Source organism: Aquarana catesbeiana, linkage group LG04, assembly GCF_042186555.1.
Source record: "Aquarana catesbeiana isolate 2022-GZ linkage group LG04, ASM4218655v1, whole genome shotgun sequence".
Classification (NCBI taxonomy): Eukaryota; Metazoa; Chordata; class Amphibia; order Anura; family Ranidae; genus Aquarana; species Aquarana catesbeiana.
The window spans coordinates 198,046,255-198,073,260 of record NC_133327.1 but is presented as its reverse complement, the minus strand read 5'-3'; the positions used below and the strand labels follow the sequence as shown (position 1 = coordinate 198,073,260).

The 27,006-nt window shown below is 43.5% G+C and overlaps 1 protein-coding gene across 3 annotated transcripts in view; it reads left to right on the top strand.

Annotated features, from left to right (window-relative positions):
* VEPH1 (ventricular zone expressed PH domain containing 1) overlaps positions 1-27,006 on the top strand; it is a 675,925-nt gene that overhangs the window by 298,200 nt on the left and 350,719 nt on the right. For all 3 annotated transcript variants that reach the window (XM_073626085.1, XM_073626082.1, XM_073626083.1), the window contains exon 7: positions 4,847-5,067. In XM_073626085.1, the coding sequence (XP_073482186.1) occupies positions 4,847-5,067 (221 nt within the window). The remainder of the gene's footprint in view (positions 1-4,846; positions 5,068-27,006) is intronic.

Here is a 27,006-nt window from a genome sequence, read left to right as displayed (position 1 = left end):
ATATTTACCTAGAAAAAGTGAAGTGTTCAATACTTATTTTACCCACTGTATACACTTTAAATGGTTACAAATACCACCAGTGACATTCACAAAATTGTGAAAAATTTAAAATAAATATGTGAGTGTATTAATACATTTGAATGACATTATCAAAACCAAGCAAACAACTATCTATCATCTTTGTGTGTCAAAGTCCAAACAATATAAGTGAAAAACACTCAAATAAAGTGGTGCCCCTTTAATTTGCTATGACCAGCTATAGGCAACAGGCTCTCACTATGGATTTCCCTCTCTTTCCAGTCAAATTCAGCACCGATGCAGCTCATAAAAATACAAACAAATCACCCAATAGTGCTCTCTATTTAAAAAGTTTACAATCACTTTATTAAAATAATAAAACACTTAACAGAGTACAACGTGTAACAAAAACTGACAGAACGGGGTAATCCTGAGGCTCACCGCTGAATAAGGTGCCAATGGATCAGGCTGCAGCCACTTTTAAACAGGGGAACACCTCCGCTGTAGCACATAACAAGCAAGCTCCACCCTCTGCGTCACACCAATCTTATGAATTCTTCAAAGGGGACTTTAAAGGGTAAGTTCACCTGCCAATGCAGATAAGAGGTGTCTGTAGATAAAAACAAACTGTGCACTGACTAAAGTTGAATAATGACCTTGCTGTAGGCCATTTAAATACCTCCTGGAGCCTGGCTGGAATTATGGGCATGCACACAGGGTGTGCCTGGGCACACCTTAATGTCTGGGCACACCCCAGGGCTTTTTTGCTGGCAGAATGTGTGGGATCTTCATTTTGGCACCTTTGCTAATGGACAATGGCAGCGCTGCGAATGGGACTATTTTTTGGTTGGCTATATAACTCCTGTGAGTGCAAGCCACTGGCCACGGAGTAAGCAGGCAGGTGGCTGCATTTTCCAATGCTACCTTTATAGTTCTGGCTACAGCATCCCTGACAGCTAAATATCACTCTGATGCCTGTGTTCAGGGATGCTGTAGCCAGAACTATAGAGGTAGCATCAGGCTGGATTAACCCCACTGTTTTTATCTGCTAAACAAGTCTTGCCACCCGCCACCACAGGGCCGCTGCAGCCCACCACTGCTCTGTGTCCACCACCAAGAGCATTATTGGTTGCCAGGATCAGAGGAGCAGAGGAGGAGGATGTAACTTTATCCTCCTAGCTCCACCTCTGAGTACCCCGCCTCCCAGCTTCCACCCTGCCGATAATGGAACCAGCTGAGGTGAGGGAGACCCGTTGGGACTTGGGACTCAGGACGTGTCACTGGTAAGGGAGGAGTGGGGGCACAGACTCACGCAGTGTCAGTGTATGTGCAGCAGCCAGGAAGAGAGTGTGTAGTGCAATCATTCTCAGTCATATTGTGTGTAGGGCACAGCTGAGAAATAGGAGCCCAGCCTGCTATGCTGGAATTTGTAGTCCTATGGAGGGGAGGACAATGCTCACACATACTAGAGAAGGGGGGGGGAGCTGGTCATATAAAGTAAAAGACTCTGTGCTGTGAGGGGCTGCTATGGCTGACCTGACCCCCTTCTAGAAATACTTATTGTCTGTCACACTAGCTTAAAGGGGAACTCTGCAGACTCTGGGATAAACGGGAACTCTGATGTAAGTGGGATCTTTGTGGACCCTGTAGTAACCAGAGACCACCACACATCAGAGGCCACCCTTACATTAGGGTCCACAGAGATCCCCTTTGTGTCAGATTTACCCCTTACATTGTATATAAAGGGTGTAAGGGGTCTCTGATCACCTGAACCCCCCCCACATCAGAGTTCCCAGAGTTCCCTCCTTACAGTGTATATAAAGGGGGACTCTGATGTAGGTGGGGACTCTGGTGATCAAAGTTCCCCTTTACACCAGAGTCCACAGCATTCTTTACATCAGCTTTCCCAGTGTAAAGGGGAACTCTGATGTAAGGGAGGCTCTCTGGGAACCCTGATTTGAGAGGGGAACTGTGATATAAGATGTAATGCTATTGACTCTGGTGTAAGGGGGAATGCTGTGGACTCTGATGTATCGGAAGACGCAGATGTGAGGGGGGAACTGTGGACACTGGAATTTGTAGGGGCTCATTCACAAATGCTTTGATTGATCTGTTTGCAAATCGCTCTTTAGAGAGCATTTGAGAGGTGGGGAAGAGGAGTTGTATTGCCTCCACACCACCTGCTTTAACCCCTTGAACTCCAAACTGCACACGGTTAGGGGGCGCTTGCAGAGTGCTGCCAGTCACTTGAATAGGTCACAGTCAGTGGGTGCTACACCTGCTGAAAGCAACAGGGGGTAGAATTGCAGGCTCGGCATGTGAACATGCCCAAATACTGCCTTTTACAGCTAAATGGTAGTAGTGGTTGAGGGGTGGTAAAAGCACAGATCAACCGCAGAGTTTTATAGCCCCTCAACCACTAGTGTGAACAATTAAATGTTTTAATAAGTTAAAAAAAAAAGTGTTTTATTTCATTTTTTTAACACTGATAAGTGTTAAAAAAAGTCATACATTTTAAAATGTTTGTTCACATTTACTTATAAGAGTGCGTGAGTGCGTGTCGTGTGTATATATATATATATATATATATATATATATATATATATATATGCACACACATACACACACAGTTTATACACACACACGCATGTGTGTTTGAGCTCTGGGGTGCACACCCTAATGCAATAGTAATGCGCTATAATAGTTACACTACAGATCCCAATAGGTACTGTGCAGAAAGAGGATTGAGAGATTATTTTTATTAAACTGCTTGGGAAAATTGCTCTTGGTCCCGAGGGCATTAGTGAGAGAAAGAGCACTTCTGTGTGCATATTCGCCTTCAGGTAGGAGACCATATCAGTGGAGATCCAAGCCTGAGGCTGGGAGTGAGGACCCCCAAAAGCAGCGCAGCACTGCCCATATTACAGCATCTGCACCGCTGCCCCAGGGAGACTGGAGCATCCACTCTGCTTCCCACTACCAATCACCAGAGGCTTTTGGGAAGAGGCTTTTGCCCCCTACAGTGTAAGGTTATCATCATTTCAGGGACTGGTGGGTGGGCTATTTTGCCATTGCTGATACTGCTAGCAGAGACTGAGCCACTGAGAGCAGGACACCAAGTGTACTTAATCCATACAGTACCCATGCTGCACTCTATACCACACTTATTCCAAACCTAGACTGCACCTATACCACATTATACCGAACTGTTTTCATATCTTAACCACATCTACCTTGCACTTGTGCTGAGACTATACCATACTGTACCTTTACTGCATGCAGGTTTACTGGGACTGTCGTTAAGTGCACCGACTCACTTAAAGTGCCCCAACGATAGCCGCCAGAAGAACTTCTTAAAGGACTGCCCCTCCTAAGGATGTCACGCATCACTGTCTGGATGTTAAAGTCATCAGAACCTGGAGTTTCCGATGATACCAACTCTGGTAGAATGCCTCTGTTGGACTTTGTGTTCCACGATCACTGCCGTTGCAGGTATGCCATGGCAGGGCACAGCCTGCAGCTAGAGTTAAGGAGTTAGGAAAGAATTATGCCTTTGAAAGTTGGACTCTGTAATTGCCTTTGCACTCTTCTAAGTAAAGCATTTGAAACAGTGTCCCTGCCTGGTCTGAAGTTACTAAAAAGGTGCAATGCAAGTAACTGGCACACACAGTCCACTGAGTGGGTCTTAAACACATTGGAGTATGAAGACATCTGTGTGGAGTGGTGTAAAGACACAAGTCGGTAGCGTTTACCTGTTATAGGTGAAACAGCCTATGGTAGCGAGGGAGATTTTGTAGGCACTCCTTCTGCCAGCAGTCTGTTTCCCAGAGCAACAAGAGTGGATTTGCCCTGCAAATGTTCCTATCCTGTACAGAAGTATGAAAGTGCTTCTGTGTAGTGTACCCCATGTGTAGTAAAGTGACCCTGTACAAGGTGCCTAGTGTAGCCCAGAAGAACCCACCCAGGGGTGGGTCTCTCATGTGAACCTTGCTTGGCAAACAACAAGGAGGGAAACATGGAGGACGTGACAAATAACTACCACCTGCCTACCTGCTTACAAGCTTGGTAGTTTTTTTCTGTCAATAGGCCCTTTTACCAGTAGAAAGACAGTGATGTACTGACCAGGCAATTGGGCAGAAGGTAGTGGTTCTGATAAGATATTTAACTAGACATCTACAGTATATTGTAAAGTAAAGGGTCACAAAATGGAAAGGGTTTTAATTAAGTTCTTGAGAGGCATATAAAAGTGATTTGAGAAATGCCTTAACATGTAGCAATTCACTTAACAGGCAAAAATAACATATCAATACTGAGTCTGGTAGTGTTCATATGTTACAGGGTAATTTTAATATGCACTCAGAGCGACACTATGTACAATAACTAGTTGCAGTGTCTTGAAACTGCTTTCTGCTATGGTGCCATCAATTTTAATAGGTCCCAAAATAACTACTTTTCCACTGCTGAATACTCAACAAAGGCAGCATGAAATAAAAAATAAAGTGAATTTCATTGTTTCAATGTTCTTTTCATACCTGTGATCTTTATGTGCCAATTTTTACATAATAGAGAACATTCATCATTTTTAGATCATTTGTCATTCCTTCCTTCAGCACGGGATTGAAAGCAAATACAGTGTAGTCATTAAATAATTATTTACTTTAGTAGTATAACAGGCCTATCCTTTTCAGCTCATTACATGTGTGGTTTGAGATTTTCTTGATATAAATATCTACTATTGTTTGTAAGCAATTTAACCATGGTTTGGGTTTGTCTTGTACACAGTTATATATTGTCCTGTATTAAGCATGTTTTATTGTTTACTTTATAGACGATGGCCAAGATGTGTCTAACGTATCTGGTGAATCAGTTGAATAACATGGAACACTCATTTCATCATTTACTCCTCATGGAGATTAGAAACCTTACAAACACATTTAATGAAGTCCTGGGCATTCCAGGAAGAGACATGTGCAGAATGAGTAACAGCCTGACTGCGATAGCCAAGATTCTGAATGAGCAACTGACAGATGAAGCAATGCCAGCATGCAGGTAGTAGTGTATGCTATCATCTGTCCAATGCCTTAGGTTAGATTTTTCTATTAAGAAGAAACTGTGCTTATTTTAGAAATCTATTATGTTACCTTGGATTACATCATAGTGCTTGCTGCTGTTATATAACCCATTTAGCTTTCCAATATTATACACACAGGCTTTATCTTTTATAAGAACAGAGTACAAAACAAGCTTTTACAAAAATTGTAAAGCTTTCAATTAACCTTAAGCAACATTTTTTAAAGCCTTTATAGTAGTTCGGCTCAGCTTTGGGGGGGGGGGGGGGGGGTGATAAACTGAGATCTCAATAGAAGTGGTAAATGTTACTCCATGTCCTCTGTGCTCCTCCGGCCCCCTTCATATCCTCTGTGCTCCTCCGGTCCCCCTTCATATCCTCTGTGCTCCTCCAGTCCCCCTTCATATCCTCCGTGCTCCTCCGGTCCCCCTTCATATCCTCCGAAGTGCAGCTCCCCACAGCACCCCCTAAATGAGCATGATCTCAGTTCAGCGTTGGGCACTCTGCAGCAGCTCTTCTCCCCTCTCCCTGCTCTCATAGGTTTGGCTGAGAACAGCAAGAGCCATTGACTCTTGCTGTTGTCAGTGAAATACTGTAAGCAGAGTGCAGGGTGAAGCTGGGCTGTGTGAATAGATGCAAACAGCCCGGTTCGAGAGCAAGTCCGCGCAAGTGCCCCATGGGATTCGGCTTTGTATGGGGGCACTCGGCGAGGAGGAGGAGCCAGGAGTGCCGACAGGGGACCCGAAAAGAGGAGGATTGAGGCTTCTCTGTGCAAAACCATTGCACAGAGCAGGTAAGTATAACATGTTTTTTTCTTTTCATTTTTAAAAATGTGAACCTTTATTATCACTTTAAAGCTGAATCCAGTGGGCTGAAAAAATTCACCTTGCAGTGAGATCCTCCACAATGCAAGGGTTATCTGTTTGTTTTTTTCAAAGGGGCAAGAAACAAGAAGAATTATTTACCTTACTCCTTGCTCTCGTAGGCTTCCTCCCCTCTGTACAACCGGTTCCACAAAGTCACTCCTCTTCACAACTTGACTGGTTGTGACCTCTCTGACGTCATCATTGTACATAAGGACAGTGAGTGCCCGCCTAGGAGCTTCTGAAAATGGTGGCTGCTGGGGAAAGGAGGGATAAGGTAAGTATTCCTGCGTATTCCGTTTCCCCTAAACAAAATAAGCGTTTAACCCTTGAAGTGAAGCAGGTCACTGAAGACTAAATTTTTACATGGAGTTTAGCTTTAAACAATTTAGCTATCAGGTTTCAATAGGATTTCTGTAAGCTGTAGCACTGCTTGAAGATTACCGAAAGCCTGCGATCCTCTTTTTTTAATGTGTCCAGGCAGCACTAAAGTTCTGATTAACATCCTGAAATGGAGTAGAAGTGTGCCTGAATGCTTCAAAAAAGATGATTAAATCTTGCTGGAAGTATTGTAAATGCTTTGAAAAAACATTGTATACATACGTATAAATCTTATGCAAGTTGAAGCCCCTGTGTATGTGGCTATATTTGTGGAAACCTGAACATATGATGTGTACATTAGATGAGCATAAGGGCTCGTTTACACTAGCTTTGCTCTCTGAAATGTGATCAGTGTTCGGATCCCTCTTCAGAGAGCGTTTGACAGATATCGAGTAGGCATAGCATTGCTTCCTCACCACCTGTTTTAAGCCCTTGAACTGCTGTGCTTTAAACATGGCTGCGGGGTGCTTGCAGAGTGGTCCCATTCAGTGGAATGTGTTGCAAGGGGTGTAATTACTGACCCGGCTTGTGTTCCCCCCTGATTTGTGCCTCTGCAGCTAAAGGAGTTAACACTTGGTGGGCAATAAAAGTACAGCTTAAAAGCAGGGTTTTATTGCCCCTCAACTACTAATGTGAACGAGCTCTAAGGGAGCTGAATTGCAAAGAAGAAATTGTGGTTATGTGTTAAATAAAAAATGGAATATGACTGCTATTGGAAAATGCTTTATTTTGCTCCAGTTTTCTGTACACTGGCTTTTGTAAATCAGCACCACGGTCAGCAGTTGTTATCCAAATTGTTCACTTTGCATTCAAATTCTGATATACTGTATACATAAATGTTAGTGAGCAGACAGTTCCTTGGAAAGAGGAAGCAAGGTTATCTGTGTTGTAAGCAGTTATTAGCCACTTCAGCCCCGGAAGGATTTGCCTCCTTCCTGACCAGGCCATTGTTTGCAATTCAGCACTGAGTAGCTTTAACTGACAATTGCGCGACATTTTGCCCAAACAAAATGTCCTTTTTTTTCCCCACAAATAGAGCTTTCTTTTGGTGGTATTTGATCACCTCTGCGGTTTTTATTTTTTGCGCTATAAACAAAAAAATAGTGACAATTTTGAAAAAAAAACACAATGTTTTGTAGTTTTTGCTAGAATAAATATCCCAATTTAAAAAAAAATAAATACAGTTTAGGCCAATATGTATTCTTCCACATATTTTTTGGAAAAAAAGAAAAAATCGCAATAAGCGTATATTGATTGGTTTGTGCAAAAGTTATAGCGTCTACAAAATAGGGGATAGATTTATGTCATTTTTATTATTATTTTTTTTTTTTACTAGTAATGGCGTCGATCAGCGATTTTTTTTTTTTATCAGGACTGCGATATTGCGGCGGTCAGATCGGACACTATTATGAGACCATTGGCATTTATACAGCGATCAGAGCTAAAAATAGCCATTGATTACTGTATAAATGTCATTGGCAGGGAAGAGTTAACACTAGGGGGCAATCAAGGGGTTAACTGTGTTCCCTGGGTGTGTTCTAACTGTGGGGGGGATGGGACTGACTAGGGGAGGAGAGAGATCAGTGTTCATACTTAGTATGAACATACAATCTCTCTCCTCTCCCCTGAAAGAACAGGGATTTGTGTGTTTATACACACAGATCCCGGTTCTCGCTCTGTCACGAGCGATTGCAGGTGCCCAGCGGTCATTGTGCCCGCCAGATACGCGCATTGGCTCCGGGGACATGCGCCGGGCATGTGCGCGCGTGCCTGCTGTCACGTCTTAAAGGAGCGATGTACAGCTACGGCGATTTGCCCAGCCGAGCCAACCTGCTGCAGTTTAACTGTGGCGGCTGGTCGGCTAGTGGTTAAAGAAGAAGAGTTCCACAAGGTTTTTTATTTAAATTAAACTTCCATTATACATTATTATATTCCACTCTTCAAAATGCAGAAAATGGTCTAAAGTCAGTGATTAGGACTATATAAAAATTCAGCACAGATTGTTGAGTGCAGCAGCCAATAGTATGAAGCATTGCACAGAGTTGTCATTGTAGTGCCGCAATAAATTGGTAGTAATTGAAGAATTGCCGCCTCACATGAGTGCTTAGTGGTGAAATAGCCTCTTGCATTGGCAGTCAGTACAATACCATCTTGGTGACATGCAGCCTTACATTGATAGTCAGTTAAGAGTGTGCTGAAGGCCAATGTTGGTCAGTGATGAGTATGCTGATGGCCAGTGTTTAAGAGCCCCCTTACATTATTTGTCACTAGTAAAGTGCACCTTACATCATTAGTCATTGGTAAAGACAACCTTACTATTGTGGCCAATTATTGTGGTGCCAGTGGCTACTTACCTGAAAGAATAGAGTCTCCACTGCTCACATACTGCTTGCTCTGCACTGATGCGTGGAATTACCACTGGCAGTATGCATTGTAGTATGAAATATCACTTCTCCCAGCATAGCCTACAAGACAAGTTTTCCTGACACAAGAAAAATAGTGACAGAGGAGGGACCTCCAGCAGATTGACAGCCTCAGCTCTGTTCCTGTGTGCTGTGTGAAGTGGGTGTGTCCCTTCCCTCCAATCTTCTTTCAGAGCTCTCCACTCTGATCTCTATAGAGCGTTATTTCAGTTTTCCGCCCCCTTTTTTCTGAACTCTCAGACAAGCTTTATAATTCAGCACTTTGAACTGATGTAGAGAAGAGATGATTGCAGATAGACAGGAACATTTATTAGGAGGATGTGTTTAATCTCTGTGTATAACCTGAGGCCAGTAATTTCACTGGGTATATCTAAGAGTTTACAACCACCCTAAAGCTGACATTCCAGCATGACAGGTTTCCTTTAATATTATAATACTATGTCTTGTTTCCTTTTATTTTATTGCCTGCATATACTCTTAAGCCCCACCTTCCTTAATGCATTCATTTTATGACTGCAGTTAGTTGACATACATACAGTTTCCTATGGTGGCAAATTACAAAAAAATTACATTCAGCTAAACCACCGGAAACTATTTACATAGCCTTTATGTCTTTGGATAATTTTGCTTTGTCATGCTAAGCTAAACAATCTGTCTAGCATAATCATCATCATCAGCAGCACTGCTGTCTAAACGTATTGCTGTTTGTTGATGTTAGTTCTTTATACATGTAATGGTGCTACCATCTTCTGTTCAGTATATATGTCATCCTCCTTTGAGTATTTATTTTCATAATTTTTATTACATGGTAAACATTCTTTGATTGTCATTAAATACATTAACTTTCATCACATAATAAGTATACATTGATCTCGCTCAATGCCATGTGAAAAACTTATTATAGTCTGATCCATGTGGATGTGTTTTTTTTAATAAAATGTAAATATAACATTTATAAACATACAGTAGAAGTTCCAAGAAATCTATTACTGATAGGACAGCATAATAAAACAATGTTGCCAGTGTGCATTTATTGACAGACACACCAATAATAAACCAAAGCTGTTTATTTGTGGGGCATGTTGGGTGGGGGGCTGGGGGAAGGGGGGCAGAAGCATCATTAGGACTAGAGAACTGACCACATAGGCTGTCAGCATATACTGTATCACTTACCATAACACATTCCCTTGTAGTTCAAAAAGACAGGATCTATTAATTCTGTGACACTACAGTGCCTATCAACAGAGCATAGTGAATACATGTCACGTAATTCATGGAAGTAAATGTGTGGGGATCTTCACAAAGTACGTTTACAAACGTCAAGGTTGTTTTGATTATTAGGAGTAGGCTAGAAATAACTTTGAATACAATGTGGAAATGAATATATAATTTTACATTTTGGCCAAAGATACGCTTTAAATCAGGGGTCCCCAACCACTGGGTCATGGCCCACTACCAGGCCGTGGCTTCCCTGCAGCCAGACCGCGACAGGCGGGAGTCATGAGAAAGTGGGGGGCTGGGCGGATGCCAGGGCCGAGCGGATGAAAGAAGCAAGCGGGCAGGTGTCATGAGTAAGCCGGGGGACGGTCGGATGACAGGGCCCAGAGGGTGAGAAAAGTGAGCGGGCAGGCGAGCAGAGATGGCATCATCTCTCACTGCCTTCCCTGCATCACTGCTCTTCTGCCCTCACAGCAGGGCCTCTTCAATGTCGAAGGAGCAACAACGGGGAGCAGAGAGATGACATCCTGCACTCACTGTGCCTGCCTCTGTTTCACCGGCCTGCCTCTGTGTTAAATGGACCAGTGTTGCACCAATACAGTGACAATCCACATCTGGTGGCCCTGGCAGGTGACATGGCAAGTGACAAGCTGCATCTGGTGGCAGGCAATGTGGCAAAGGACAAGCTGCATCTGGTAGCAGGCAACGTGGCAGGTGACATTTCGCATCTGGTGGCAGACGACATGGCAAGTGATAAGCTGCATCTGGTGGCAGGTGACTGTGGCAAGTGAAAAGTTGCATCTGGTGGCAGGTGACGGTGACAAGTGACAATCTGCATCTGGTGGCAGGCAACATGGCAAATGACAAGCTGCATCTGGTGGCAGGAGATGTGGCAGGTGACATTTTGCATCTGGTGGCAGGCGACGTGGCAAGTGACAAGCTGCATCTGGTGTCAGGTGACTGTGGAAAGTGACAATCCACATCTGGTGGCAGGCAATGTGGCAAATGTCAAGCTGCATCTGGTGGCAGGCAACGTGGTAAGTAACAATCCACATCTGGTGGCAGGCGACGTGTCAAGTGACACGCTCAGGGCTCCCACTGCATTATGGTAAGTTGAACTATTTTATTCTATATTACAATAATATGCTTCAATCATCCTGACACCATATCAACCATTGTGCCGTGATGATTGAAGCGCTAACACCATTGCCCCAACAAATAGCCCACAAAAAATTTCTTACCCCCTGCGCTTGCTTGCTTTCTGGCACAATAAACATAAGGATGACCAACTATCATATAAATTATGGGTTTAGACAAACCTGAAAGAAACATAGTATATTAACAAATTAGGGTGGATATAATATATATATATATATATATATATATATATATATATATATATATATATATATATAATTACTATCCCAATGACCCACGCACCTAAGTTAATTAGGAGAAAAACCAAAAGAGCTAGCCGTCATCGCAGCCCCTATCCAAAATAAGTGAGAAGAAAAATGAAAACCCAGAAAGGTTAAGTTTTTTTTAAGACCAGAAGAGACAACAGCTGCAAACTGAAATCTTGTCAAAGTGGCTAGATCAGTATGAATGAAAAATGAACCATCAAACATAAGTCTACCAGACAAATATTCTGAAGCATTAACAATAAGACAAATAACCAAATTAGAAGATCCATATAATGTAATTAGACAACCATTGCCCAATAAATCAGTTTTAAATCTATTAATGAACAATTTTAGAAAATTATCCCAAATTCCCCAATTCTCAAAGCCCAAAAAAATGGCTACAGTAAGAAGTAGTTGAAAAGGTAAAAACTCAAATGGTGAAAACATCAACAACTTCAAGAACTGAGTTTACCTAAAATATCAGTACAAATAGAGCATCCACCATCTATAGCTGGGTGAAACTTCCTAAACCCTTTGAGGGCCTGGCTGACCTTATAGAAACAGTATAAAGCAGGAAGGCCTGAAAACTTAAGAAAAAAAAACCCAAAACACCTGTGAGAATTCTGTGTGCCTAAGCAGGACTAAGATCTAAATGAATTGGGTATGAAACAAGATAAGGCAAAATGACCATTGACCTCAATACAATTCATTTGCATACTGGAACAGAATGAACACGATTTGTACCAGACATGAAGATATTCTTCCCAAATCTTGGTTGAAACCAAAATCCTGAGATTAGAAGAAAACAATCCCGTATCAAGCCCCAGAGGAAATCTGGGCAAGAAAAAAAACAACGGTCAGATCTGCCCCTGGAGCCAGTTCTCAGAACCTTGTGAACTGTAAATCAGATAATGCATCTGCATTGTCCTTATTGGCATTGTTGACTCTAGATACAGTACTGTGCAGGTGTGAAAAAATGCTCTAAATTAAGAATGGTCTCAGAAATACAAGTGTTAATAGTTTATTTTTATCAAATAACAAAATGGAAAGAAAATGATCATAAGAGAAATCCAAACCAATTAAATATTTGGTGTGGCCACCCTTTGCCTTCAAAACAGCATAAATTCTTCTAGGTACACTTGTTCATCTTTACAATGAAGATAGTTCTTAATGACATTGGCTGTATGTTTGGGGCCTTGTCCTGCTTTAGAATAAATTTGGGGTCAATGACACACCTTCATGATAATATGGCATGATGGAAGTATCTGCCTGAATATCCTAGCGACCAGGATGACCCTTACCGAAAAGACAAATAGACCCAGAAATGTTAGAAAATCCTTCAACAAGGTCTTGCAATTGGACAAAAAAAGTCATAGATCTCATACAAATTAGCTTATTTTAGAGGCAATCTAAATTCCATAACCAATGAATCTATAGTGAGAAATTTGATAATGGCAGTTGTGAATGCAGTTTTTTCCTGAGCAAGTAAAAATGAGACACAAATATTGAAATAAAAAAAAAAAATGAAAGAAAAAGAAAAAGGATATTGATGCAGAACAGATTGGAGAATTAAAAGGACCTACAAAGTGAAAACCATTCAAATAATGTGAAACGTCTGATAAAATCCATTGTAAAAATTTAGAGAAGGTTTCAAAACAAAAGCACGACAGATAAAAACCCTAGGCAAGGATGGGGCACGGTCTCGGCGCAGACGGATGAGGAGGTGAACTAGTTCAGGTCCTGGCCTGGGGTGACTTGCCAGCCCTGGTAGTAACCGGGAACACAACAGACTACACATTACAGACCGTTCCCAACATGGAATGGTACCGGCTGAATTTACAGACGGCCTCTGACTCTACTCTGGCCGGGAACAAGATGGCGCCGGCCACCTGTAGCCACACTTCTCTGGATCCCGCGGCACTGCAAAAAGAAGAACACCGCCAAGACAATGACATGTCGCCGTTCTCCCCTCCTAGCGACCTCTCTCCATGTTTGCCTCGCTCCTATATTATGTCCCTTGAGGCAGGGACATTCCACGAGGCCCCGAGTAACTCACTGGCGATGGATGCTTCCCCACAGGGCATCCACTACAGCCACAACAATTCAACAGACGCCCGGCTGCATGGTTCTACTGCACAGGTCACAGTGAGTACTATACCTAAAGCCACCATACAGCACAAACCCCCCCCCCTGCACATTTAACAGAGCAAATTTTGTGGACCTTCTTGCAGCAACTACCCACAAGAGCTGACTTTGAAGCCTTAGCAAACAGGGTAGAATCAGCACGGAGGGGAGAACTACAAGTGCTTAAGCAGGAAGTGTCTGAGGTAGATGACAGAGTAACAGCACTGGAACAGGATAAAGGGGCAATGGCACATACGGTAGACCACCTTCAATCTGCCCACACTGACCTGTCTGATCAAGTGTACAACTTCACCTACTTCTTGATAACCTTGAAAATCGCAGCTGCAGACAGAACATTCGGCTCTGGGGTATCCCAGAGACTGTGACGCAGGCAGAAATGCATTCAAAAGTTACCGCCATCTTTAACAGGTATCTTGACCACCCCCCAGACACAGAAGTTGCCATTGATAGGGTAGACGTACTATGTCGCCTGCATGCCTACAAGCTTAAAGAAGAAATTGTTCAACAGGCATGGAGAGTAGGAATTTTGGAATTTGACGGGGTTCCTGTCCAACTCCTGCCAGACATTTCCAGAAAGACCCTGCTAATGTGCAGAGCCCTGAAACCCCTGCTAGAGAGAATCGTGGAGCTAGGAATGCCCTACACATGGGGTCACGCATTTCACCTAAAAGTACACAAAGACAATTGCTCCTTCCCGCTGCGGCATCCCTCGGAACTACCTGACCTATTCAACTTTGCAGAGATGGAGCCCCTACCAGTTCTAAACTGGCTCATTATTGATGTCTCATCTGATCCACCAGGCGGTGCGCCTCAAGGCAGACCTCAACGAGCCAGAGACAATCGCCAATCCCGCAGGAACAGACAATGGACATCACAGAATGAAGGGCGACGTTAAAGACCGTTCAGCTTCCCCATGCTGTTTTTGCTACAAAGCGTTCCATAGACACTTGACGAAAATTTCCAATCCCTCTTACAATGAACTTTGGAGTCCCTCTTATGGAACCTGCCAGAATTTCTCCTCCCTCCCCTTCTTTTTTTTTTTTGTTTTTCTATCCCTCCTTAGTTTCAACAAGTCCAACGGGGAGGAACAACGTTGTTACCACCTTGGATATCTCCATGGGGGCACTTGGGGTCTCACGGGTGGGGGATGGTGGATACGGGTACCCCTCTTTGAAAGTAACTACCCCCCACCCCTCTCGCCACTCACAGTGTCGCAAAATCAACACTACCAAAGGGATCCTGAACCAATGGCCGCTCTCCCTCCCAAGAGACACAAATTTCCACCTCTTCACTTGCAGATTATAATGAGGAATCCCACCCCCCTGGGCGCATAATTGACCCTCGACAGAAATATCCATATAACAGGGTGGATTGGCTCCCTTCACATAAGTGAGACCTCGAGGTGGCTACCCCTGGAATGGACTTGACATGCAAAGAGATGTATTGCCCAACCTGATTCACATCACCTGATAGAATACCCCACACCTTTAGAGTAACATACCACTGTCTGTTTGACCTGGGCCCTTTTGCTCTCACCGATTTCCGAGCCAGGAACACCTTCGGTGGGCAATGCTAAACATGTGTGGTTTATTTATTTATTTTTTTAAGGGGGGGAAGGGTGGGCAAAAGAAAAAAGAGAAAAAATAGAATTCACTCTAAGGGACAAGTGTCTCTGTGGGAACCAGTGCCACCGCCATTGCCACCACTTATTACTTATTGGTACACTTATTGCCTAACGCTCTAGGAATTACACTCGATTGTTCCTTATTGGACCCTACTAGCTTCAATATAGGGTTAGGGTATGGGCTTATCTGTTTTATGCTTCTGGGGAGACCTCCAGGATCTCATCCATGGGGGGGGGGGGGCAATTACTGGCGCCTCACAGCTCCGTCACAACCCCTAGTTTCGATGGGTCTATTCTACATCAGAAATCCAAATTAATTGCGTATACGCCATCTGGGAGCTACATATTGGGCCCTCTACCCTTGTCAATCATAGAGAGGCATTGTCCTCAGGGCACACTGTTAGTCTCTGACAGGGTCACCCACGTGTTCGAGTGGAAATGCTCCCCCCACACTTGTGAGATCTTGGAGGGGCCACCCCTATGAGGGATTATATAGAATAAATGAGGTGCAATTGCACCATCCAGTCATTTGACCAGTTTGTATTGTCAGTACCTTTGAAATGTTACCTTATGTTACAGCTCATTTAACTGATCATAGTTAGCATTGCCTGACGGGGTACCCTGGCCTTCACAGGATTTGATCCGGAGGCATCATTTGAGGTTTATTCTTTAACTTTACTTTTTATTTCATTTTTGCAATCAGGCTGGTGGGGTCCCCTTAGGCCGGGGCGTCTGGAAATGCCTTACTGCTACCCACTCCAGGTCTTCTCTACCCTGGTGGCAGTATAACTGCTCGTGTGAGCATTAGTTTTGTTACCCTCCTCTCTTCTTCTCCTTCCTGTGTCATTCTCTTTCCCCTCTATCCCTTTCCCACTTACTCCCAGCTTACCCAAACCGTTGTTGACTTCCCCTCCCACCCTCTCTCTTTCCCCCTCCTTCGCCCCTTTGTTCTCTTCCCACTAGTCCCCTAGGGATGCGTCGGGGGCCAGCTGGCGTCACACCAGCCATGTCAGTGAAGATCATTTCCTGGAATATCAAGGGGCTAAACTCACCCGAGAAACGAACTAGCTGCCTCAAGGAACTCTGGAGACTAAGAGCGCATGTCGTTTTTCTCCAAGAGACCCACTTTAGAGCAGATAAGATCCCTAAATTTTACAATTCCAATTTCCCAATGGTAAATCACAGCCCGTCTCCATCTTCCAAATCTAAGGGGACTAGGATGCTGGTTGCCAAGTCCCTCCCATGGCAGTTGACGGACGTCCATCGGGACTCGGAGGGCAGATTCCTCCTGCTGAAAGGGAAAATTTACTCCCACACTTTTACTCTGGGGAACGTATACCTGCCCAATACCAATCAAGTAGCAGCTCTTGAATCATTTTTCTCCACTCTTGAATCCTTCAAGTAAGGGACCCTTATCTTAGGAGGGGACTTTAACATAACCATGGACCCCCGCAAGGAATCCTCAGTGAGACTACTTTCCACCCCTAGAGACTACGCCTCAAAGAGCTTCTCCACTCACACCAATTAGTTCACATTTGGAGGATCTTTCATCCTCAAGAGAGAGACTATACCTACTACTCCCCCCCACATGGCTCCTACACCAGAATTGATTTATTTATCATTAAAACACTCCACAATTCCTCTAATCTCCAAAGCCAAAATAGGCCATATTGCAATTTCAAACCATGCACCGATTATATTAGTAGTTAACCCCCAACAACAATCTAGCACACCGATATGGCATCTAAATTAATCACTGTTAAAAGACCCGGAAATCACAGCGGACATACAGCGCAAACTTAGTGAATACTTCGCCGCGAATTCAGGATCTGTAGAAAACCCCCTTTCCCTGTGGGCAGCACACAAGTGTGTCCTCCGTGGGATCTCTATTAAGCACGGACATGCGTCCAAACAACGCAGAACAAAAACATTAGCGAGCGCATAAACTTAATCAAGACCCTGCACTGGAAATGGAACTTACGAAAGTGTGGGAAATGATTAGGGAACGCTCCCTTTACGAGGCCAAACATGTTCTTCTAAGGGTCAGTCGCTCATAACATGAACATGGCAACAAGTGCAGCAGCATGTTGGCTAGAGCACCGAAATCCCAAAATAGTAAATCATTAGTCTCGGCACTGACTACCTCTTCCGGCTCTAAAATACATTCCACCCCAGAGTTAGCTGAAGCATTCCGTAAGTTTTATTTGAATTCATACAACTTGAGACCTACTCCTTCGGCCTTGCAACAAACCAGTTTACTCTCTGAAATGACAACTTACCTACAGGAGGCCCAACTCCCGAGGCTCACGCAGGAGGAAAGGGAATCTTTATCCCAGCTACTCTCATCCGAAGAATTTGCAATGGCCATCGCAGCCACCCAACCTGAGAAAGCCCCAGGAATGGACAGCTTTACGCTTTCATATTATAGAACCTTTCAAACGACACTTACGCCACACTTCTTAGAAGCATTTAACGCTATCACAGATGGCCATAGTACCCGCTCCAAGTTACTCAGCGCTAACATCTCTGTCATTCCGAAACCAGGCAAAGACCCACTACAATGTGCCAGCTATCGCCCCATTTCACTTTTGAATTGCGACATTAAGTTATTCACCAAAATTATCGCAACCAGATTAAATGTCATCTTGCAGCGTATTGTATCCCTCGATCAGGTAGGGTTCATCCAATCCAAGGAAGTTAGGGACAACACCATTAGAACCATTAGATATCATTGCATCAGCCGAGAAACTCAACTCTCCTCTGCTTCCCCTATCTACAGATGCCGAAAAGGCTTTCGACCGAGTTGATTGGACCTTTCTTTTTGAAACCCTCAAATGTTTTGGTATGCCCGCCCCAATCTTGTCCTGGATAGCTGCCATTTACGCAAACCCAACAGCAGCTATTAGAGTTAATGGCTTTAATTCTGACTCCCTCGTGATCTCTAATGACACCAGACAGGGATGTCCCCTATCCCCACTTATCTTTATACTGACACTAGAACCATTTCTTCAACTCATACGTAATAACCAAGATGTGAAGGGAGTACAAACCACGGCATACCACCACAAAGTGGCAGCATATGCCGACGACCTTCTTTTTTATATCATGGATCCCCTTACCTCTCTGCCCTCCCTACTACGGAAACTGAAAAACTATGGTGCCCTATCCAACTTCAAGGTAAACCTCTAAAAATCTGAGGCCCCTAATGTCTCCCTCCCTGACCCTACTCTGCAAAGCATACGGCCTAACTTCCCCTTTAGATGGGCGACCCCCAGTATCCCGTACCTAGGGACAAAAATACCAGCAAATCCAAACTCTATATTTAAACTTAATTTTCAGCTACTACTGGCCTCATTGTCCACAGATTTGGCAAGATGGAATGGACTAGCCCTATTGTGGTTCGGCCGATGTAACGTACTAAAACTGAATGGGATGCCCAGACTTTTATATCCATTACAAGCCCTGCCTATTAAGATCCCCCAAACGTACTTTCAATCGGCTAGATCCACCTTTACTAATTTTGTATGGTGGGGAAAACCCCCCCGATTCGCCAGAGCACTTATGCTTCAGCCTAAACTCAAGGGATGAATGGGGTTCCCAGATCCAGCTCTCTACTCTACAGCTGTCCACATGAACAGGGTAGTGGACTTGTGTAGGCATAGCGCCACCAAGCTATGGGTTAGCTTGGAACAAGATGCTGCACAGGTACCAATACAGGGCTTGCCTTGGGCAGGGAAAAGTCCCATTACCCACCTCTCCCACCACTCCTTAATTGGACCCACTTTGACCGAATCCGAAAGGTTCTTTAAATTTTCTTCGCTCAACAGTTTCCTGTTCCCAATGACACCGATAATATGACATCCCAAGTTTGGACCTGGATTGACAGGATCAGCATTTACCGCTCACTCACCACAGAAAGTCTTATGTGCGTCCTATTTCCTCTGCACAAACGGCTGGATTTCATGCAGAACCCTATTTATGGGCTCAGGATCACAGTTCCTGGACCACTGGCGAGCTCACCAATTATCACATTTCCTGAACTCACTACCCAAGCCACGCCTCTTTTAGAGGCCTCTCAGCCCATTTAAGGAACTCTGTCTGGAGGAAGGTCCGATAAGGAAATCCTTGTCCCTTTCCTACGAGGCTCTACTAGATCTCCATGCACAATCGGAACCTCCCTTTCTTTCCAAATGGGAAAAAGACCCTCAGGTCACTTTTTTGAAACAACAAAAAGATAAGATTCTCTTTTTCGCTTATAAATCATCGCTATGTAGTAAGTACCAGGAAACCACTTACAAAATCATGACACGGTGGTATAGAACCCTATCTGTACTAGCCAAACTATACCCACAATTGAGCGATCAATGCTGGAGATGTGATTCCCACAGGGGCACACTTTTACACATTTTCTGGGAATGCCTGGGCATCCAGCCATTTTGGCTACAAGTCCTCCAATTGATCCACAAATTTACGGACATCTCAGTGTCCGGAGACCCTGCAGCAGTTCTTGTTAACCTGACCCCTCAATAAATCATTACATAAACATTTACTTAATGCAGCTAGAACATGCATTCCAGCCATGTGGAAACAACAATCTCCTCCTACACTCGCCCAATGGTTCGCCAGAGTGAAAGACATAGAAAGCATGGAGAATCTGACCTTCACTCTTCGGGACAAATCGGAAGAACACAAAACCAGATGGTTCTACTGGGATCAGTTCCGTTTCTCTGATGAATACTCTCAATACCTATGAAACCAAATTTTTTGCCTGTCAAGACCTGAATGGTGTGGGGCTGGTGGGGCACGCTCCGCATCACCTTCCCTACCGCCCTAAAAGCACCAATAATAGGATGTGCATCTCGAGAATTAACAACTTTATTAGAGTCTTGTAAAGCATCAGTGCTCTGTGCCCCCCTAAATTGGCTCTGAGAAATACCAATACTTTGCTCCTTTTAAGCTAGCCAAAATATTAGCTACAGAATATACAACACTCAATTCATTAATATTAGAGATAGAAAATATCTCACCAGCAGAAGAGGTAGAAGACTTCTGTTGCCCACTATTAGCTGCTTCAGGAGCTGGCTGAGTGGCTACCTCAGCAAGGGACAGGGGAGTACCTTTTGCTGACCGAGTGGGGGCGCTATTCTTGCTGAATGAAGAAGGAGAGGTATCCCTGTCTTTTCTTGCACCTGGTAGACTGATGGAGTAAACTGCGCATATCAGCAGCTGCTTGTTCCATTTTGGCTGAGTTATTCTGTGCATTATCAGGAGGAGGGACACAGGAATCTCCCTCTAAGCAGCATCTCATTCACCACTCCTCTTGACCTTCTCTATGAGGCGGCCAAGGAGGCTTTCTATCCTGTCCGGGGAGCGGTGCTCAATCCTCCCAGCCAGCCGCGGTCCAATCTCCTCAGAAGTGGTGACCAAGCAGGATAGAGCAAGCATTAAAAAGGTTTGGTAGGGCGGGCTATTAAGCACCTGCCAAAAGAAACCACTCCTTGGCTGTTGCTATACAGAGGATGTTTTTGTAGAAGCCAGTAGCAACCTGTAAAAGAGAGCGGGAAGGGGGAGAGAGCCTAAAGCTCCATGGGGGTGCCGCTGAGTGCTAGGGACCTTGATATTCTCTTTGTAGTTATAGACTTAAGTTTGTTTACATCTTTGTCTTTCATGATGCATTCTATACTCTTTTGGATACATTAGTGATGGGCATCTATGACACAGAAGCCATCCAAAAGTTAAAATGTTTCTCCGGGAAAGCATCTAAATAGATTGCTGAAATACATATATAAAAACTGGTGCACCAGTCAGTTGATCTGACATTTTGTTCAGTCAGCCTAATGATTTACACACCTCTACCATGCTGCAAATGCTGAGCCAGTAAAAAATGAAGGTCCTGGTTATACAGGGCATCAGGCCATGTAAATTACCAGACTGACTGAACTGATTTATAAATCTTTGACTGGCAAAGCAGATGATATACACTACCGTTCAAAAGTTTGGGGTCCCCCAAACAATTTTGTGTTTTCCATGAAAAGTCACACTTATTCACCACCATACGTTGTGAAATGAATAGAAAATAGAGTCAAGACATTGACAAGGTTAGAAATAATGATTTGTATTTGAAATAACATTGTTTTTACATCAAACTTTGCTTTCATGAAAGAATCCTCCTTTTGCAGCAATTACAGCATTGCACACCTTTGGCATTCTAGCTGTTAATTTATTGAGGTAAGCTGGAGAAATTGCACCCCACGCTTCTAGAAGCAGCTCCCACAAGTTGGATTGGTTGGATGGGCACTTCTGGCGTACCATACGGTCAAGCTGCTCCCACAACAGCTCAATGGGGTTCAGATCTGGTGACTGTGCTGGCCACTCCATTACCGATAGAATACCAGCTGCCTGCTTCTGCTGTAAATAGTTCTTGCACAATTTGGAGGTGTGTTTAGGGTCATTGTCCTGTTGTAGGATGAAATTGGCTCCAATCAAGCGCTGTCCACTGGGTATGGCATGGTGTTGCAAAATGGAGTGATAGCCTTCCTTATTCAGAATCCCTTTTACCCTGTACAAAGCTCCCACCTTACCAGCACCAAAGCAACCCCAGACCATCACATTACCTCCACCATGCTTAACAGATGGCGTCAGGCATTCTTCCAGCATCTTTTCATTTGTTCTGCGTCTCACAAACGTTCTTCTTTGTGATCCAAACACCTCAAACTTGGATTCATCCGTCCACAACACTTTTTTCCAGTCTTCCTCTGTCCAATGTCTGTGTTCTTTTGCCCATCTTAATCTTTTTCTTTTATTGGCCAGTCTCAGATATGGCTTTTTCTTTGCCACTCTGCCCTGAAGCCCAAAATCCCGCAGCCGCCTCTTCACTGTAGATGTTGACACTGGTGTTTTGCGGGTACTATTTAATGAAGATGCCAGTTGGGGACCTGTGAGGCGTCTGTTTCTCAAACTAGAGACTCTAATGTGCTTATCTTCTTGCTTAGTTGTGCAACGCGGCCTCCCACTTCTTTTTCTACTCTGGTTAGAGCCTGTTTGTGCTGTCCTCTGAAGGGAGTAGTACACACCGTTGTAGGAAATCTTCAATTTCTTTGCAATTTCTCGCATGGAATAGCCTTAATTTCTAAGAACAAGAATAGACTGTCGAGTTTCAGATGAAAGTTCTCTTTTTCTGGCCATTTTGAGCGTTTAATTGACCCCACAAATGTGATGCTCCAGAAACTCAATCTGCTCACAGGAAGGTCAGTTTTGTAGCTTCTGGAAGGAGCTAGACTGTTTTTAGATGTGTGAACATGATTGCACAAGGGTTTGCTAATCATCAATTAGCCTTCTGAGCCAATGAGCAAACACATTGTACCATTAGAACACTGGAGTGATAGTTGCTGGAAATGGGCCTCTATACACCTATGTAGATATTGCACCAAAAACTAGACATTTGCAGTTAGAATAGTCATTTACCACATTAGCAATGTATAGAGTATATTTGTTTAAAGTTAGGACTAGTTTAAAGTTAGCTTCATTTAAAAGTACAGTGCTTTTCCTTCAAAAATAAGGACATTTCAATGTGACCCCAAACTTTTGAACGGTAGTGTATATGTAGAGTAAAAGTTTAAAAGAAAAGTATGGACTTTTTAAAAAGCAAGCATTTATACTCGATCCTAAGTTGCATCTGTCTCCTACCAGCTCTGCAGTGAGAACTGAGTGAGCAAACAACCTTGATTGCTCATTTCTCCCCTCCTTTGTCAGTCACTGACTCTCTGCTATGCCCCTCCAGTGCTCACTGGATCTCTGGGCTGTGGAGGGGGCGGAAAGTGCTGGATTAGCCTCTCAGCGGACTGCTGAGAGGCTGAGCCAGCTGCCGGTCCAGGCATCTGGATGGATCCTGACCCTATGGTCGAGCTATTTTCAGAAAGTAAGTCATAGGCAGCATTCAAAACAGCTAACGTTTTGATTTGATATATTTATGAAAGCAACATATACAGACACAACAGTACATGCACAAGATCGCCCCACAGTTCCTCTATTTAGACAAAGACAAACTCTCAGCTACAAGCAACAAATTCATTTTCAGTAGAACAAGGAGGAGATCCAGGCTAATAGTGCAGCAATTATCAAACATTAATACACATAGATAGATACCAGAACAAAGCTTCAGCTGAAATGCGGACACTCAGGATCAGGCAAAGGAATCACAATGTTTCGGAGTAAAAACCCCTTTCTTGAGTGAGATCTTTTTAGATCCTGGACCGACTCTGTGATGTCAGCCGACAGCGGGCTTTAACCCGCTGTCAGCTAAAAATGGGTCACGGGGGGTGCAGGACTAAGTACACTCCTGTGACATAGCCAAAATAGCTTTGGCTATACTTCTCCTTTAACTCTTCAACTACAAATGACATATTCTGGATGTCATGGATTTCCACCACCAAAAAATCCAAAAGTTTATCGAATATCCCATGGCAGTCGAAGGTTAACAGAAAATTATAATTACAGCTACAATAATCAGCTCATTTTAGTTTTAGTTCACAATACTGATGGCTCCCACTGTCCTGATACCACGCCTTAACCTTCAAGTTTAGCCCCACACTTGCCATTCGATCCGGACTTCCACTGGTGCTCATCTCTCCACTCGCTCCTGCTGGACCGATACAGAAAAAAAATGGTTTGGTTCCCCTGCACTTTATAGCCATAAGTTACCTTGACCTTTCAAATGCATCATGGCAAATTGATGTTGATCAGGCCTCCCTAATTAGTTGAATTTCCTTGATCTGGTCAGATTATGGGGAGGATATCTGATGATGGCAATCTTCTACAATGCAATTGGAAAGCTTACGTTAATTTTAGCAAAAATGTGATTGATTTCTTAGATCTATTTTTACAATATAAGATCTTTTTGCTTGGTTTATTGCAATTTTGGCTATTTTTTGAGACTACTCATGGGACTGTGTATTGTTTACTTCCAGACTTCAGGTCTAGCTTAAGTATATTATTTTCACCCATTTCTAGTCAACAGTTCATACTTTCTCCATCTTATTTCTCAGTGGAGTACAAACTAAAGCTAAAACAGATGTTGCTTTTCTTCAGAATTGTTCTTTAAACTGAGATTTATAGCTCTATATGTTTAGTTTGGAATGCCCTTGTTTCTATTCATTAAGTACAATTAAGGATATTTTCATGCCTTACAACAGTATGTGATTTCTAGCATTTGAGGAAATTATTTAACAGCAATCTACTACTCTAATGTTTAAGTAGTTAATTCTTGCTGTCAGCTATCATGTTGGACGATAAAGGGAAGTAATCTTCTTATGAAAGGCACAGTTACGGTTTAAACTCACTGTAAGAGAATCCATTTCCATGATACCTTGTGCCTAGGTCAGAGTCAGAAAAATTAGGCCAGACAAATGCCAGACGCTCCCTCTATACCTCAGATTACTTTATAGGGTAAAACGGTAAATTAAATCTTTATAGTTACCATACTCAAGCATCGTCTATTAAAGCTGGTGGATGGCAAAGGTAATAGTGTAGCTAGCAGCAAGATGTTTTATTTTATTTTTATAACATACATTAATAATATTATAGAGGAACTTTGATTAAATTGGACAACTCATTTCAGAGATGGACTACGGCCAAATGGAGCCATAGGCCATGTTACAACTTATCCCTTCCCTAGCTCTTTGATTGATATTGATAAGGATTGCAAACGTCACAGAAAAACCACCCCATTTGCTTGGGACAGCAGGCCACACCTTGCCCCTAACCTTAGTTCCCCAGGTACAACCATAAAAACCTATTGATAGGAAAAAACACACATACTCATATATGGCAAAAATTGGCCACGGTAATTTTATTGGTTACAAATATTCATACAAATAAACATAATTCCAATTTTCAAATGAAATTAAATATTTAACAGCAAAACCTTTGCCCAGTTTTCAGAACACGGGCTACTCAACCTTTATTTACAAAGAAATACGTCCCCCCCGGAATCCGGGGTGACCCAACCACATAAAATACACCGCGACGGGGAGGGAGGGTGCTTCTTCTCTTCCAGGTCCAGCTGCTGCAAGAGGAAGTACAGACCCTCAGCAGCCCCTTTTATCACTTCTCCCAGGAATACCAGAACCTTCCCTGGGATCCGATTGGGCCACCTGTAACTCAGGTATGCATTTAAAGGCACAGTACACTAAAAAACCTGCTAAACCTAACTATCACCAGGGCTGAGTGACCGCCGTCCCAAAAAAGGGGGCTCTAATGGTCCGCCCCCTTTTAAGTATGGGACAGCAGGCCACACCTTGCCCCTAACCTTAGTTCCCCAGGTAAAACCATAAAAACCTATTGATAGGAAAAAACACACATACTCATATATGGCAAAAATTGGCCGCGGTAATTTTATTGGTTACAAATATTCATACAAATAAACATAATAATTCCAATTTTCAAATGAAATTAAATATTTAACAGTAAAATCTTTGCCCAGTTTTCAGAACACGGGCTACTCAACCTTTATTTACAAAGAAATACCTCCCCACCATCCGGACTTGTGTAACCAGGCCGGCCTACCCCAAATATGCGGCCCTCTCAATGCTGCTTTGCAAGCCGAGATTAAAAATATCTGCACCTACATCTGAAAGGTGGACTCCGTCCTGCATATAAAGCCCCGGGATGCCCCCTTCCAGATCCACGTGCCTATAAGAAAATCCCCCCCAAAAGTGGCATGAATTTTGCCATCGCCTGATTGACCCTCTTCCTCATCTTCTCCATTACTTTGGAAAACGAGGAAGACAGCCAAGCAAAACGGGGAACAATTTCTGAAAATACAATGATCGTACCCGGGGAAGTCAAATGGAACCTATACAGATCCCGTTTAATCATAAAGTACGAACTGAACCCAAATCATTGCCTCCTAGATGGACTATCAAAATTGAAGGTGGTGGCCAAACTTGATGCAACTGAGACAAATGAAAAAATAAATGTTGCCACCGCAATCCTCTTATTCCTTTCCAATACAGAGTGAAGGATTCCGGCATTAATGATAGGTTGACAGAATTCCTGCGTTGGGCCGCACGTTTCCGAGCCCAATATATGTATGAGTGGCCCAGAATCCAAACACAATGCTGAAAACCTGTAAAATTAAAGTGACAAGTTAGGTCTGATATATCTCTTAAAACAGTTTGGCCTCCACCTTCCCAAACCCATTATGGCTTTGGCTGGCAACCCCTTTTCAGCAGCGTCAGACGCCGCCCCTATTCTGAATGAATGTGGGGAAAACTTGAAATCTTGTAAACTCAATTTCCCAAGACAGCGTTTCAAAACATAAGCAAATTGGTACCTAGTTAAAGGAGACTGGTCCCAATGACTGAGAAAATGAGTCGCCCCCGCCGGACGTGCAGCGAGGAAACCAGTAACCAGTGCCACCGGACAAACTGAGGCGTCACCCCATGCGGACACTGTCACCCATTCCCCCCGCCCCAACTGGTCAGTTTTCGACTGTCTCAGAAAAACCTGTACCGTAGTCAACTAGCACATACTCCGACCACAAACCCAAGGAGCTCAGCTTGGATCCAGGAAGCAGGTCGGAAACCCGAAAAGCACCAAAATAAAACAACACAAAAGTCACTTTAAACAGCAAAGCCTCATAGCTGCTAAAACATACCCCCATCGTGGCATCGCACAAGCGCCTAAGAAGAGATAAGCCAATAGAACGCCTGTCATCAGGGACAAAAGTTGATCTCCGATAGCCTTTCAAGGCCTGCTTTACCAGAAAAAAGCTAGAGCAGGACGGGAAACCCCTCATCCTGAAGAAAAATGATACCCCCGCCAGAGTCTTAGCCAGAGAACCATAAGAGGGCTGGCCTTCCAT